This window comes from Ptychodera flava, chromosome 14 (genome assembly GCF_041260155.1).
Source record: "Ptychodera flava strain L36383 chromosome 14, AS_Pfla_20210202, whole genome shotgun sequence".
Taxonomy (NCBI): domain Eukaryota; kingdom Metazoa; phylum Hemichordata; class Enteropneusta; family Ptychoderidae; genus Ptychodera; species Ptychodera flava.
The window spans coordinates 945,439-960,989 of record NC_091941.1 but is presented as its reverse complement, the minus strand read 5'-3'; the positions used below and the strand labels follow the sequence as shown (position 1 = coordinate 960,989).

Sequence of the window (15,551 nt, the reverse complement as noted above, 5' to 3'; positions counted from 1 at the left end):
ATGGCATTTCGTCAAAAAGTGGTTACAGGTTTACACATAAGAGAGTGTTAAAGAGCAATCACATGTTTTCCACTTCCGGAAGCTTTCGTCATAGTTGTTCTTTTCTATCGACCGAAGTGTGAAACAAAAGCTATCAGGCAATTTTCCATCGTCATTTCACATCTTATCCCCGACAATGAGCGGTATGTAATGACAATAGTCTAAAGGTCTTTGTTTAACCGGTTAGTTGACCTTGATTTATTCATGCGCTCGCTAGGCTCTGTGATCACTGATTGTACGACCTATGCTTTCAGACCGCAGACGGGCTCTGTACTGTGTATATAGAAAAGAAGAGCTACATTTCCATTGCAATCACAGAGTTGTACGTAGAATGAGTTGAGTGCCTGTTTAAGACACTGCTCATGTGTAGTAAATAGTGGGTGAAATGAAATTGAAAGCAACGCGACTGCATGCCATCAAAGTCATTCTGTTTCTGTGAGACCCGGGGGGCGCGGGAGGGGGGGGGGGGGGGGGTTTGTTAAGATAGTGTTCTCCCTAGCTGTGGAAACGCAGCTATGCGGGGTATCGCGGATAACCAACGTAAAGTTGGCGTCATCCTCATCCTCATCCTCAGCCTCGGGGGTCACGCGAAAATGAGGATGAGGATGACGCTGCAGCGTCAGCTTCACCGGCATCAGATCCGATTATTCCCGAATGCGTCTGATGGAATGATAAGTGTAAAAACGACTTTAAAAATGTGCTCCAAGTTTCATACCACAGTAAATGTTAATCAAAACACAGTTGGGTATGTATTTCATAATATTTAGTAACCTCTCCTCTTAATATCCGTTTCTCACGATGTAGTTAGCAACATTCTTAGCCCTTAATTTCCTTAAAGTTCAAAGGTTGTATATTTAATACGTTGACTTTTAAGGCCTCAAGTTATAGTTATACCAGTTAATTGTTAGTCCCCACACACACCGTCCGGGGGGACTTATAGGTTTGGTCATGTCCGTGCGTCCGTCCGTCCGTGCGTCCGTCCGTTCACTCAGATATCTCAGAGATGCCTGGAGCGATTTCATTCAAACTTGGTACAAGGATTACTTCATATGTCATACAGATGCACGTCAATTTGTTTTGTGATACGATCCAATATGGCCGCCAGGCGGCCATTTTATTACGATTTTTTCATGTACAGAGCCATTACTCAGGCATGTTTCAACCGATTTTATTCAGAGTTGGTACAAGGACATTGACCAATGTCATAGATATGCACGTCAATTTGTTTTGTGATAGGATCCAATATGGCCGCCAGGCGGCCATTTTATTACGATTTTTTCATGTACAGAGCCATTACTCAGGCACGTTTCAACCGATTTTATTCAAAGCTGGTACAAGCTTATTGACAAATGTCATAGCTGTGCACGGCAATTTATTTTGTGATACGATCCAATATGGCCGCTGTGCGGCCATTTTATTACGATTTTTTCATGTACAGAGCCATAACTCAGGCATATCTCAACCGATTTTATTCAAAGCTGGTACAAGGACATTGACCTATGTCATACATATGCACGTCAATCTGTTTTGTGATACGATCCAATATGGCCGCCAGGCGGCCATTTTATTACGATTTTTTCATTTACAGGGCCATAACTCAGGCATGTTTCAACTGATTTTATTCAAGGTTGGTACAAGGACATTGATCTATGTAATACATATGCATGTCAATCTGTTTTGTGATACGATCCAATATGGCCGCCAGGCGGCCATTTTATTACGATTTTTTCATGTACAGAGCCATTTCTCAGGCATATCCGCATGTTTCGACCAATTTTATTCAAAGTTGGTATAAGGACATCGACCAATGTCATAGCTATGCACATCAATTTGTTTTGTGATGTGATCCAATATGGCCACTGTGCGACCATTTTGTTACGATTTTTTCATGTCCTGAACCATAACTCAGACATGTATCAAGCCAATTCATTCAAAAGTATTTTTATCACAGACCTAATGAAGAGGACTCTATCCTCTCTGAGGACCTGTAATCAAAATACCCATTAACAAGTGGGGACTGTGTCATCAACGATGACTTGTTTTATATGGCCTCTGAATAATTAGAGCTTTCATATTGCCTCTCATGGTGGCGATTTTTACACATTTCGAACCACGTATACTTTTTTTGCACCAATTTTTGGAAAATCTTAACACAAACAGGGCTCGAAATTTTTTTTAAAATTCACTTGCCATAGGGCAAGTGAATTTTCAATTTCACTTGTCCGGAAGAAAAATTCACTTGCCCTGAATTTCAGATGATTTAAGGAGTAAATGTGTATGGTTTTATTCATGTCATTGTAAAGAAACAGTAGCTGTAACTTACTGATAAATTTGTATCCTTAGTCTGTGTATCAAAAATAATATCTTATGTAATGTATACATGCACAGTGTTTCAGCCAGCTTTTGCTAGCATGGGGACACAGTGACCCATAGTAGGTCTTAATTGGGACAAATTAAATTTTGGGGGACATGTAATGTATTTCAATAAAACAACACCGGTACATTGTCATTGTGTGTCATCATGACCTGGTACCTTGTGTTAAATAGGCAAGTCAGGTAGGTGCACTAGGGTAATGTAAGTATATAATAGGCCACCGGTGTTGTGTCAAATTGTGCCCATGTAAAATTTCAGTATCATTTAGTTTTCTGCTACCAGTGGTATGTGCATAAACTGCAGGGTTCCCCTAAGTCACCAAAATGATTAGCCACTCATTAGTCAAATCAAAACTCATGTAGCCACTTTGAGCAACTTTTAAACAGTTTATGATCTCAAGTGTAGCAACAGCTTTCTCAGCATTCAGGAGTTCCTAATTTTACAAATCAAGATGTTTTGTATGTTGTTCATGATAGTTTTTACATTAAAGAAATATTTGTTTAGTTTTTATTACATTAATTATCTGTGTTTTTATGACATTGAAGGGATGGAAATACTTATTCATTTCTAGTGGTAAACTTTTGCCACAAGAAATAATTAGGTAGCAATTCTAAAAATCAGGTAGCAATGTGAAGTGTATATTACCACAGATACAGAATACCGTACTTCTGCAGCATTGAGTCAGTGTTCACAGTATGACAACTTATCATACATAAACACTACAAGCTCCTTATGTGGTTTTGTTAGCCACACAAATACAAATTTTCTATGCAGAAGAAAGCATTTGGTAGCATTGTGACAGTGTAGATACAAGTATTGTGGTGTTGTGTCATAGTTGTGATCAAGCAGGCTCAATAGCATCTTCAGCATAAGTATTTTTCTTGAGACAAAAGGGTCAGGTCAAAATCCTTTAAAACAAGATACAAGATATTGTTCAATTCATTTCCCAATGTTTTAAAGAGTAGTAATAGTTTTAATGATAATGATAACATTGTAGCCCAGGAACATTTTCATTGATATTTTGATATCATCAAGAAATTTCTAGTGATGTTCACTAAATTACATCATTAAACTGGAGGAATCTGCAGAAATATTAATGTGATGATTTGAAATGGATATGCTTACTGCAACTACTGTTGACAATTTCCCTTTGCCATAACTGTTAATAAAATTTAATTTAAAACTGGCAGTCAAGCTAAATGCCATTAATTAAATTGGAAAGCAAGAAATTACCTTTCATCATAAGATTGTACCTATTAGACCTCCCTAGGTGGTTTCTTTTGCACCATAATTGTGTACTTAAGAGGTCTTCATCATGACATCACATAAGATGACCCAGATTTGACCTTTCAGAAAACCTCAAGTTTTTCTCCTTTTCCCTTGTATTCTGACTCTGTTTGTGAAAGTTTCCTTTAAAATAATGGTTTTTACTATCAAACTGAGTAATTGCAGGCCAAATTTTGATTCAAGCAATGTAGGTAAAACTTGGGACTAAAAAGGACGTCGGTACGCGGGACTCACACAGGCAAAGCCAAGCCTCAGTGTATTCACAGTCGCTATACGTCCATGTTGTATTGTAGCACGGTCCGTCCATGAGGGACTGAGAGGGACCCTGATTGCAGTATTGAACAGCAACAATGTTTGCTTCACGTACCAGGGAATTTGTAACTTTGTAGAAAGGAGAGTAAATTGTTCAATACATTGCAACTTTGTAGGAAGGAGGGTAAATTGTTTCAACACCTTACAACATTTTATTGTAAAGCTGTAGTTTTCTATTGAGGAGGCATCGTGACATGACTTCATGAGAAGAAAAAAAACATAAAAGCATGCAAAGACGTCAATATTTTGCCATTTTGTAACCAAGCAGAACAGAGCTATTTTATCAGCCGGCCATATTGAAAGTGGTACACTCAAAGAACTAGAGAGAGAGTGGCAGCGCGTACGTACAGTGGCCTCATTGAAATTCACTTGTCCGTCGGGCTGGGAGAATGTTGTTTTCACTTGCCCGGACTCAAAATTCAATTGTCACGGGCGTCGGGCGGCGAGAATTTTCGAGCCCTGCAGTCCCCAAGAGTTGAGAGGATACCAACAAACACATCCATGGATCCATGGACTGAAAATTACGAACATTTTCAAAAAACTAGTCTGTATGAGATATTCTAACGATAAAATATTACCCGCGAACCAGTTTTACGATTCAAAAGAAAGTTGAGAAAGAATGGAGTTGTTGTTTTCTTAAGTTTTGGGCGAATTTTATCATTTATCCGTCATCGGGTAGCGCAACTTTGGAATCTTCGGATACGATGCTGAAGCTGACGCTGAGTAGCGTCATTTTCAGTGTCAGCTAGAAAGGTCACCTGAGGCTTAGGCTGAGGATGATGCCAACTTTACGTTGGTGCGCAGAAAGCATGCGTCGCTATGCGGGTCAAAGGTAAAAAACAAACACCCCGCCCACACACGGATATCCGTGGCCGGGTTGACCTTTGACCCGCATAGTGACGCACACTACCCTGCCAACAGATAGCTGCGTTTCCACAACTATGTTCTCCCTTGTTAAGATACAGTGATCTCCTCTTGGGCAACCACATGGCAGAGTGCCTTAAAATTGCAAGGTAAAATTCACTGAAGGAAAATTCCAATGTTTACAGAAGACCAATTTTATTTCAAAGGAAAGCCTCCACTGTGAAACATCAAGATTGCACAGCAATAGCATTGGTACAGTTAATCAAATCAATTATATTTTGTTCTCAAGATATCGTCACTGTATACTTTAAACTATAAATCATAAATACTATATCTTTCTTGTACACTCACCCAGAAAGTACTATTGTCTATGTTTCTGAAAACAGAGCATATTAAAGCAATAGTCTTTCTCAGATAATGGGCAGTAAAATTAGTCAGAAATAACTGTAAATTGTCCTGTGAGATAGCTTGGTAACATCCTATACTTTCTCTAGTGGGTACTCATACTTTTGACTTTGTCTTTGGAAAGACAACATATTTTCAGCAATTTTCTTTCACATGTTGCACCTAGGAGCATCAAAGTCGGTTAACTTTTTCAAAATTGTAGCACCACATGAACACCCTTTTTGTCCGCCTAAAATGTATATTTCTCTGCCTGAAATAATTCTGCTGAAAACCAAAAAGCAATGATACAACTTATCATATAGACTCAGTTTAGGGAACCCTCTTTATTGTCAATGGTCAGCATGACATAAAGGTATTGATGTAGTTCTAAAGGCCCATATTTCTTGACTGATACAGTGAACTTGTATAAAAAAAATTAACCATCGCAGTTGCATCCTGTTTGCACCTCTGTAGGTAGTGACGATGGTGGACTCCTATAATCACTCAAGTATTTTGACTGCTCCATCAGTTCAACAACCATTTTTTCTGATTTCTCTTTCCCACCACAGCAGGATGTTGAAATTCTCTTATTGCTTGAGTGTGTTTTGTTTTATTTCTGTTTATGCAAGAGTTTTGTTAAAATGTCCATGAGCATCATTACTTATATATAATTTAACTAACATACAAAATTTGATTGCAAACACAGTAGAGCTAGATTTAAGCTGTTTTTTCAACTTCCAGAATGTAAGAGATGAATGGGCAGCAAACCCAGTGACTCAAATAATTTATCATTCCATTCCTTTGCAGTCAAGAGTGTGAATGCATTACATACTATAAATTAGTATACAATAGACTTCAAGTGTTTTTCTCTCAGGATGTAAGATTAATCAAATGTAGTCACATTTTTATCTATCATTTTCAATGCTTCCTACTTCTGTTTGGTGTTGTGAACTGCGATCTTAATGAACAGGTGTCTGTGCTGATGTCATTTCGATTGCATTTATGATAAAAACAATTGAATCAAGTAGTAAGTAAGTAAGTAAGTGTAGGTGATTTGATATCTAGAATGCTGATGGGCATTTTAATAAATGGATAACTAATCAATGGTTCTGCTCTGGACTTAAGAGGATGCATAGTGTTCTACAGACTCAGTATGCCCAAGAGATCACATGACGGCAGTACAAACGAAGTCATGTGTACAAGCACATATGGAAATATATGTATTTCTATACACATTTGTGCAAGAGTATTTGTTCCTACCGTGATCCATTTCAATTCTGGGTTTAATCTATTCAATCAGTGTCATAGGAAATTTGAACATCAATTTAAAATATTGCCGTTACTTTCAAGTGAATTTGGCCAGCAAGGTTTTCAGCTTTACAAGTTAAATAGGAAAAAGGATATTTATTTATTTATTTTTATTTACACTTTTATAGTGCGGCCAAATTACTGGTAAAGTAATTTTCATCAGGGCTCATAAAAATATCAAGAAAAGAAAAAGATTAAATACAAATTATCATATACCTATATTCACGTGCCTGTGTAAAGCTATGGGAGAAAGCGCCCTCAGATCCGTGCATTTTTTTTACGTATCACGCCCCGGCCCGGTGCCCAAATATGGGCAATCGCGTGCATTTCTGAACTATTTCGATTCTGGTTACTACGCGCGTTGCTATCTGCAAACGTTCCAATCGTACACAAAGCCAGCGCGAGATTAGGAAAACGTCTGCTCGCTCAGATCGTAGTTGCGCGTGGCGACAGTGGAGCCGCGCAGGTGACATCGGCTTTTATTTCTAAATTCTAGTAAAATCCTGTGTATACTAAGTGCGTGTCTGTTCAGTATAAATTACCAGAAACTGACAACACGCTTTTGTCCTTCTAACACCTCGATTTCAGCCTTGATCTCTATTGGTCACGTACAGTACGGATGTTGCTTTGCGCGTTCTAGAATTCTGCAAGTAAACAAATGACGTCATTATGTATGTCAATCCGCGACGGGAAGCGGCCATCGTATTTCTGAAAAACTGACACAAATGGCGATGGATGTTTGATATCGCACGCATTTTTATCTCCTAAACAATGTTGAATATTATTTAAACTACATATTTATCATTCTATAAGGTATATGATAAAACCTTTATGGCCCTGATACGGCTTTTGCGGCCCTTGGTCGTACGGCGTACGGGCCCTCGCACGCTCGGGCCCTTCCGCCGTACGACCTCGGGCCGCAAAAGCCGTATCAGGGCCGTAAAGATTATAAGTAAATCACAAAGGCACATTGCTTCAATGTGAAAGTAGTGGAGGTCACAGTTCAACATGATAAATGATAGAAAAAACATTCCTTATTGCCTATGGAAGAAAAATTTGAATGAGGTTTAAACAAAATAGTGAAGTAATATTGAGTGACCATCATTAAATTTGACTATAAACAAAATTTTTAAAAAATTAACTGTAGAATATGTTTAATGAATAGTATATCTTGTACATCTTACAGTGCAGTGAAACAAACAGCTATGTTGCAATCAACAATTGGAAGTAATGTCAATAAACGTAATAAGCAAATAATTAAAACCAGGTTATTTTCCAAGATCACTTCTCCAATGTTTGCTGAAATGATTGGCTCTTCCTGTTTCACAAACTTGGAAGATATGAATAAAAACAGACAGATAGCACAATTCTCTTCCCCATTTCTGTTGAACTGGACTAAGTCTACGTGATAATCTATAGGTATGGACCCAGACGATTTCCAGTGGGAACCCCCATCTGAAGCTGAAATGAAAATAATCCAAGCCAAGCGGGAAAGGACGGATAAAATCAGTTCTATCATGGGAGAGTATTTATTAAAAGGATACAAAATGCTTGGAACTTGTTGTGATACCTGTGGTGTAAGTTACATTCTCACATTTAATCAGTTTCTTTGTATATTATCAGTTTTGCCAAATATCAAATGACCTTTAAGTGCCATTAACTCATTATTTTCAACCTATTTTTCAAATTATTGTACTCAATTAAATTGCAATCCTATGAACCAGCATGAGATTTGTCACTGTTTTAGTAATGTGCACATTGCGATATTACTTTTAATCCAGATTATACTGTCAGTGTATGTTAAGTACAGACATCAGAAGAGAACGTATGGAACATTTGCAATGAATGATGTAATTCTATTCTGTGAGGTGTTCACCGGCAGTCCAACATCACAATGATGAGTCTCCATGCTTGTGGAGAGACACGTGATGATGTAATGAATCAAAAGAGAACATGGACCTTCAAGAATACTTGTACAATTTAATGGTTCAATTGAGATTAGAATCTGATCAGATCAAGTCACATCAATTTTGTTTTCATCTTTGTACGTATAGACTATCCTGCTTCGGGATAAGCAACAGAAGGATTATTGTATTGCCTGCAATGAACTTGACACTGAACATGCAAAAGATAACCCAGGTACAGTAAGACAGAAATCTCTCTCTTAGAAGTCCACACAATGGATGACTTTGATGTCAGCTAAGTGTGTTTGTTTCCAAAACCAACACAATGTTTCTCCTTTCACCAAAGTGCTGTCTGTTGCATCATTTACCATACAGCAATGATCTCAAGCCATAATCAGTTTCAAACGCTATCTACCCTATATATGTAAGCATTCATCAATATGCTACTAAACCATGTGAGGAAAATAAATCAGTAGAGATGAATATAAATTTAAAGACTGTTGGTCAAGCATGTTCATATTTTTTCTTACCTGTGAAGTATTAAAACATGAAGTCCACACAAATAGCAGTGACAACTAGGTTATCGTGTTATTTCTCCTCTAACATATTTATTTTTATTTTATTCAGTTCTTAGCTCAGAAGCAGCAAGGGTACAAGCCAGAGAATACAGTCTATCCACTCAGTCCACAGACCGTACATCACACTATCAAACCCTTCTCACACCACAGCAAGAAGGTATAACCACCGCAGGTGCTACGGCTGCCGATGTCCCAGCCAATATGAACCCAGCTGCAAAACCAAGGCAGAGCAGCCAACAAGTGCAGCAAGCAGCTGCCCCAGTCAACAGCCAATCCACCAGTAGAGATCAACAGGTGGAAGAACACCCAGCCTTGGTTGATAATTCTGTAGCTGCTGTGAAAATGAAACTGGCCTGGGCTAATGATGAGTTATCAAGGTCAAAATCAGTGGCAAAGTGCATTGAACTCTGTGCATTGGTCAAATCTTGTGCTGAGGCACTTCTTGCCTTGGAGCTGTTAAAACACAAATCACGCGATGTCTTGCATCAATAGATTTACTTTGCCAGTTTAGAACTGAAAACCTGGAAATTTTCATGAATAGTAATGTTTTGCAAATTTCGCAAACACCTAAAAAACACAAAAATGAATCGTTGTAAATTTGTTATTGAAAACAGCACATATTATGAATCAACACTGTCATCATGACAGTGGGACACTGTCATCATGACAGTGGGACACTGTCGTCATGACAGTGGGACATTGTCGTCATGACAGTGGGACATTGTCATCATGAAAGTTGGACATTGGAATGACGATTCACGTGTTTGGCACATGAATGTTACCTTATGACAGTAATGTCACTCATGTTGAAATTAATGACTGGAAATGTTCATAAACTTCATATCTCTGTTGGCCTGCAATTTGTACATTTACATTGTAAACTCACAAAGTACCAGTGAAAGTTGGCAAATTCTCCTTAAAAGAACAATTGCTAAATGTAGTCTTTTTTCCATGTAAGCCACAACATCATGTAATGACCAAGATTTTGAAGAATTTACTGTATGATATCTCACTATGTTACCAGTCTTGTATAATACCAACATGTTCAGGAACTGTGTGTTGTTTTTTCTCAGAAAAATTTTATCAAAGCATAACCTGAAACTCAAAGAAAACAGGGACATCTTCCAGAAATCAAAGCAGTGTTCATCAAAGTCTTAGGACATAGCTTGTCTTCATGAGCAAATTTACTGCACTTGAAGACCTTTACGTGATCCAGTGAAATATTCACATGCGATGCAATACATAGCTATGGAAATACTGGCCATGAATTTGTTTCTAGGAAAAGTTTTAATGACTTCCAGATAACCTTATCTAGTCCCCAGAACAGTGAAAGCGACATTAACTCATAGGCTTATAAGGAGAGATTAAAATTTACAAGATGGGTTCAGAAGGTATAGACTTGACAGTGATCAGTGTACTGACGGTGCTAAGTGTATGGACAGTGTTCAGTGTACTAACAGTGCTCAATGTAGTGACGGTGCTAAGTGTACGGACAGTGTTCAGTGTACTAACAGTGCTCAGTGTACTGACGGTGCTAAGTGTACTGACAGTGTTCAGTGTACTAACAGTGCTCAGTGTACTGAGGAGATCAGTCATAGCATACATGTGTAGTAAAAAAAGTAAGACACAAACTCACCATTGAACAATCATACCTCACAAAATCTTGCAAATTTCTCATTTTGAAAATTTCCTGGTTTACACTATTTCATGGCATGCTAGGATAACTTGATGTAATTTAAACCTGACCAGTGTTTATCATAGAACTGTCAGGTTATGTCACTGTCTTTGAGTGAAACGGTGTATGTTTCAGGACTACGTTATGAATTTCAGAATTCCCCTTGAGTGTAGCACATATAGTATTCAGTACAAATCTGTTGAGTACTACTTGATGTGACACTGTCTGACAATATCAAGTTGTAAGAACAGTTGTGCACTGAACATGAATTTTGTAAGTTTAATTGGCTACATGGCCAGATTGGTATCCACAGTGTGTGTCTGTAAGTGTCAGTGGGATGATGATGATGATGATGATGATGACGACGACAACGATGACAATGATGACAACAACGACGACGATGACAACAACGACGATTATGTCACTCTCATGAGTAAGAATGAAGAAGTACTCTATTCCAATATACAATGACAAGACTACAATTGCTATGGAGCAGACACATGGAAGAACATTAGTAACAAATATTTTCAAATGTTGTTTTCAAAAGTTGATGAGTCCATTTGTAACCTCCATGACAAAATATAGTTTTTCTAGAACACAAGAGTTATTGAAGTTTGCTTTTCAGATACAATGTTTCAAAGTTGTGTCTTAAATAGTATATTGATTTGAACAGAAGGCACAAGCACAGAGAAGCTGTGTTACCATATAAACAAAGATCAATGCCGTTTTCTGTTTCTCAGCAACTACCGGTAGGAACGGAATACAAATATTTTGATAATGGCTGACTATCTCTTTCACTGTAGTTCATGTGTGAGTCAAAAGTGATGTAAGTGCATTTACTTTTAGTGATTCACATTTTTGTTACATTAATTCACATTATTATTATTCACAAAGCTCCTTCCAATAAATACCTTGTTGAAGGAATTTTCACATTTATACACACATTTATTCAAAAATTCAGTGTTTAAAAGAGTTACTCTAAATATACCTGTCAAAATATGTACTTCCTTTCTGTTCACTGTGTTGAATCAATTCCATTTTTGAAACACAGTTTCATCCAATGTATAGAGTGTTTGGTGGTTTGTCAATATTTATAAGAATATAAGAAAGCTTTAAGTTTAACATTCAAAATAGTAATTGTATAAAAAATACTTGTAAAGTAAACTATGCTTATAAACATTCAGTGTTTTACAAATATAATATTTGAAGGTAGAATGCACCTTAGTAACAGATTTTTGGATCCATGCCAAGATTTGTCACTATATCTTCCAAATTTAAAGTAATAGGGTCCTTGCCTCCTTGTTTTCAAGAAAATTATTTTTCCTGAGATTGTTTGGCATTTTAAGTGACAAAAAGTTGTAAAATGTGATTCTGAAGAAATTTGGCTGTCTGATCCAAACATTTGCAGTAAGACCACTAATCTTATTTTTGATTATAAAGAAGATAATTGAAAGTTTCCTTGAGCAAAGTACAAATGAAATTTCTAATTTCAATTTTAGAGGTTTGTACTTAGTATATGTTTAATATTAAATGATGTATTTCATTGACAAAAAGCTTGTATTGACAACTTGTTGATTCGTGCAAATGATTATCACTATCATATGTGTTTAAGTGTCTATATATTAAAGCTTCACTTCAGTCATAGACCCTTGAGGGTCTATGCTTCAGTGTACAATTTAAGTGCTTTTTATCTTGGTAACTGGTAAATGTGTTCATGTACAAAATATATTATGCAACTGATAATATAAACAAGACTGATGAAAGTTGACATCATGCTCAGCTAGTCCTTCCACTACACATCTGGTAAAGTGACTGTACCTCATACACAGTCCCTCCACTGCAAATCTATTAGGGTGACTGTACCCCATGCACAGTCCCACTACCACACATCTGAAAGAGAGACTGTACCTCATTCACAGTCCCTCCGCTACACATCTTGGAGTGACTGCATCTCTTGCACAACAGTCTGTCTATTACACATCTATTAGAGTGACAGTACCTCATGCACAGTCTCTCCACTACACATCTGGTAGAGTAACTGTGCCTCATACACAGTCCCTCTACTATGTAAATGGTAGAGTGATTGTACCTCATGCACAGTCTCTCCACTACACATCTGGTAGAGTAACTGTGCCTCATACACAGTCCCTCTACTATGGAAATGGTAGAGTGATTGTACCTCATGCACAGTCCCTCCACTACACATCTGGTAGAGTAACTGTGCCTCATACACAGTCCCTCTACTATGTAAATGGTAGAGTGATTGTACCTCATGCACAGTCCCTCCACTACACATCTGGTAGAGTAACTGTGCCTCATACACAGTCCCTCTACTATGTAAATGGTAGAGTGATTGTACCTCATGCACAGTCTCTCCACTACACATCTGGTAGAGTAACTGTGCCTCATACACAGTCCCTCTACTATGTAAATGGTAGAGTGATTGTACCTCATGCACAGTCCCTCCACTACACATCTGGTAGAGTAACTGTGCCTCATACACAGTCCCTCTACTATGTAAATGGTAGAGTGATTGTACCTCATGCACAGTCTCTCCACTACACATCTGGTAGAGTAACTGTGCCTCATACACAGTCCCTCTACTATGTAAATGGTAGAGTGATTGTACCTCATGCACAGTCCCTCCACTACACATCTGGTAGAGTAACTGTGCCTCATACACAGTCCCTCTACTATGTAAATGATAGAGTGATTGTACCTCATGCACAGTCCCTCCACTACACATCTGGTAGAGTGACTATGTTTCATATTCTGTATATTATTATTCTGTAAGATCACCATCACAAATGAATTGCATATTTTATTAATATCTCTACAGTTATGGCATAATTGAAATAAACATCAATATCCCTTGAGACATTTGTTTAGATAATGAGTTGTGTCTTCCAAGTTTATCTCTAATATTAGACGTGTGAAGGTGGCTGATGTGTTACATTCTGAACTACTAGATGATATTGGCAAAAGTCTATAATATTGTCAAACTTCTAACTTATAGTTTATATTAGTATGGGGAAATCATCCCAGATGTCTGACATGCTGTCAGTACGTTTATTCCACCATCTCCCTCCTTTAATGATAGACAGCAACTTAGAAGTTTGACAATATTGTTGATTTTATCTGATACTATTTGATACAATAGCTTGTCAGGCATCTGGTACCATCACCCCTTCTAATATTGGACTATGACTTAGAAGTTAGATGGTATTATTATTAATTATTGTCCGATTTCAGTTTTACCCCTAGTAAGTAAAATTCTGTAGAAAATAGTAAATAAGCAGATTATGAAGTTCTTGAACAGGCATAGCCTTCTTTTCAAACACCAATACGGCTTTCGTGAGAGACGAAGTGCCAAATTATCCCTCATCAATCTTGTGAATAATTTAATACAGCAAATTGATCAAGAAATTCAACCATTGGTATTTTTATTGATTTTACAAAGGCATTTGATACTATTGATCACAATGTACTACTATCGAAACTCCAGCATTATGGTGTGAGGGGATCCGGAAACCCATTCTTCTGGTTTACAGATTATTTGAACATTAGATCCCAATATGTGTGTACAAACAAATTTATGTCTGAAAAACTACCAGTGAATCGTGGTGTTCCTCAGGGATCTGTACTTGGACCGACTTTGTTTTTAGTCTATATTAATGATTTACCGAATTCTTCTAAGTACTTTGACTTTCGACTATTTGCAGATGATTCAAACCCTTTCCATACTTTTTCAGCTGACATAAGGAATGTAGATCTATCTACAGTTGATCACCATCTTATTTTCATACATATACTAAAAGGTTGCTCCTCCGTAGACCTATATTTTATTGGGTGGTTTTTAGATCGAAGGGAAACGTTACAAGAACACTCAGAGAGTTCAATCCTGTTTGTCAGTTTGCTTGTAGTCATTGACTTGGTTTTCTGATGTAAACATTTTGTGAAATGGAATAAATTTCGAAAATCCTTTTCTTTGCTTATTCACGGAGGCAAACAATAATGCACACAATATATATACAAAAATCAAAAGACATTAGGCTACACGACAAAAACACGTTCGTGGTAAGCAAGAGAATAAAATTCATAGATTTTTTCAAAAGTAATGCAACAATTTTTGAAGTGAAAACAACAGTACAAGACGTTTAAATTTGCAGTTGACCAATGAAGTAGTATACCAGACTAATAAACAAAACCCTAAAACCGAAAAGCAGAAAATGGAGTGTATGCTTCAAGAACGCTTTGTGGAAGGCCTACACGAACTCTGTTCAAAGATACTGTATAAGGAATATACTTCGTATTTGCCAGATGTCATTTACCGTCTTTATTACTTGCAACTCGTAGATCGTTTCCCAAATCTAATTATCTGTTCATTAAACATTAAGTCATTTTATTTCAGGTATGAAATATTACTGGAAAATTTTCATCAAAGGAAATAGGATAATATTACAGGACAAAAAATTTTCCCATTGTAAACAGTCAGTAATCTCATATAAACTTCCCCTGTGTTTTCGTCAGGGTAAAGTGAAAGCAGTTAACGTTCGCAATATCTTCCTGCTCGCGTTCACTAGTCAGTCCCCCCCCCAAAAAAAAAAAACACAAAAAAAACCCAAAAAAACATGCACCCTCTTATAAGCCTCTTTTGGGCGCCCCCTGGCATGGCACTTGCTATATCCGGCAAATCATCGATAAGCTTACTATTAGCCTACTATTACTAATATAAGAAGATAGAGAGCACTCGGCAAACACGCGAACCCGGTGACGGCCCACTGTATTTTTAAAGTCGCCAATGCGATGAGTAAATTAATAAAATA

General features: G+C 37.4%; 1 protein-coding gene across 2 annotated transcripts; it reads left to right on the top strand.

Annotated features, from left to right (window-relative positions):
• Positions 1 to 64: 64 nt before the first annotated feature.
• Positions 65 to 13,601, top strand: LOC139148899 (protein ZNRD2-like). Of its 2 annotated transcripts, none has more exons than XM_070720345.1 (4): positions 65 to 182; positions 7,988 to 8,145; positions 8,623 to 8,707; positions 9,100 to 13,601. In XM_070720345.1, the coding sequence occupies exons 1-4, from the start codon at positions 176 to 178 to the stop codon at positions 9,540 to 9,542; spliced, it is 693 nt and encodes a 230-aa protein (XP_070576446.1). In that variant the 5' UTR covers positions 65 to 175; the 3' UTR covers positions 9,543 to 13,601. The 2 variants fall into 2 exon arrangements, with proteins under 2 accessions (XP_070576446.1, XP_070576447.1); XM_070720346.1 differs by having other exon boundaries at positions 88 to 221.
• Positions 13,602 to 15,551: the final 1,950 nt, after the last annotated feature.

Coding starts and splice junctions, on each gene's coding strand:
- LOC139148899 (XM_070720345.1), top strand. Junction 8,146..8,622: donor CTTGTTGTGATACCTGTGGT/GTAAGTTACATT, acceptor TTGTACGTATAG/ACTATCCTGCTTCGGGATAA. Junction 8,708..9,099: donor ACATGCAAAAGATAACCCAG/GTACAGTAAGAC, acceptor TATTTTATTCAG/TTCTTAGCTCAGAAGCAGCA.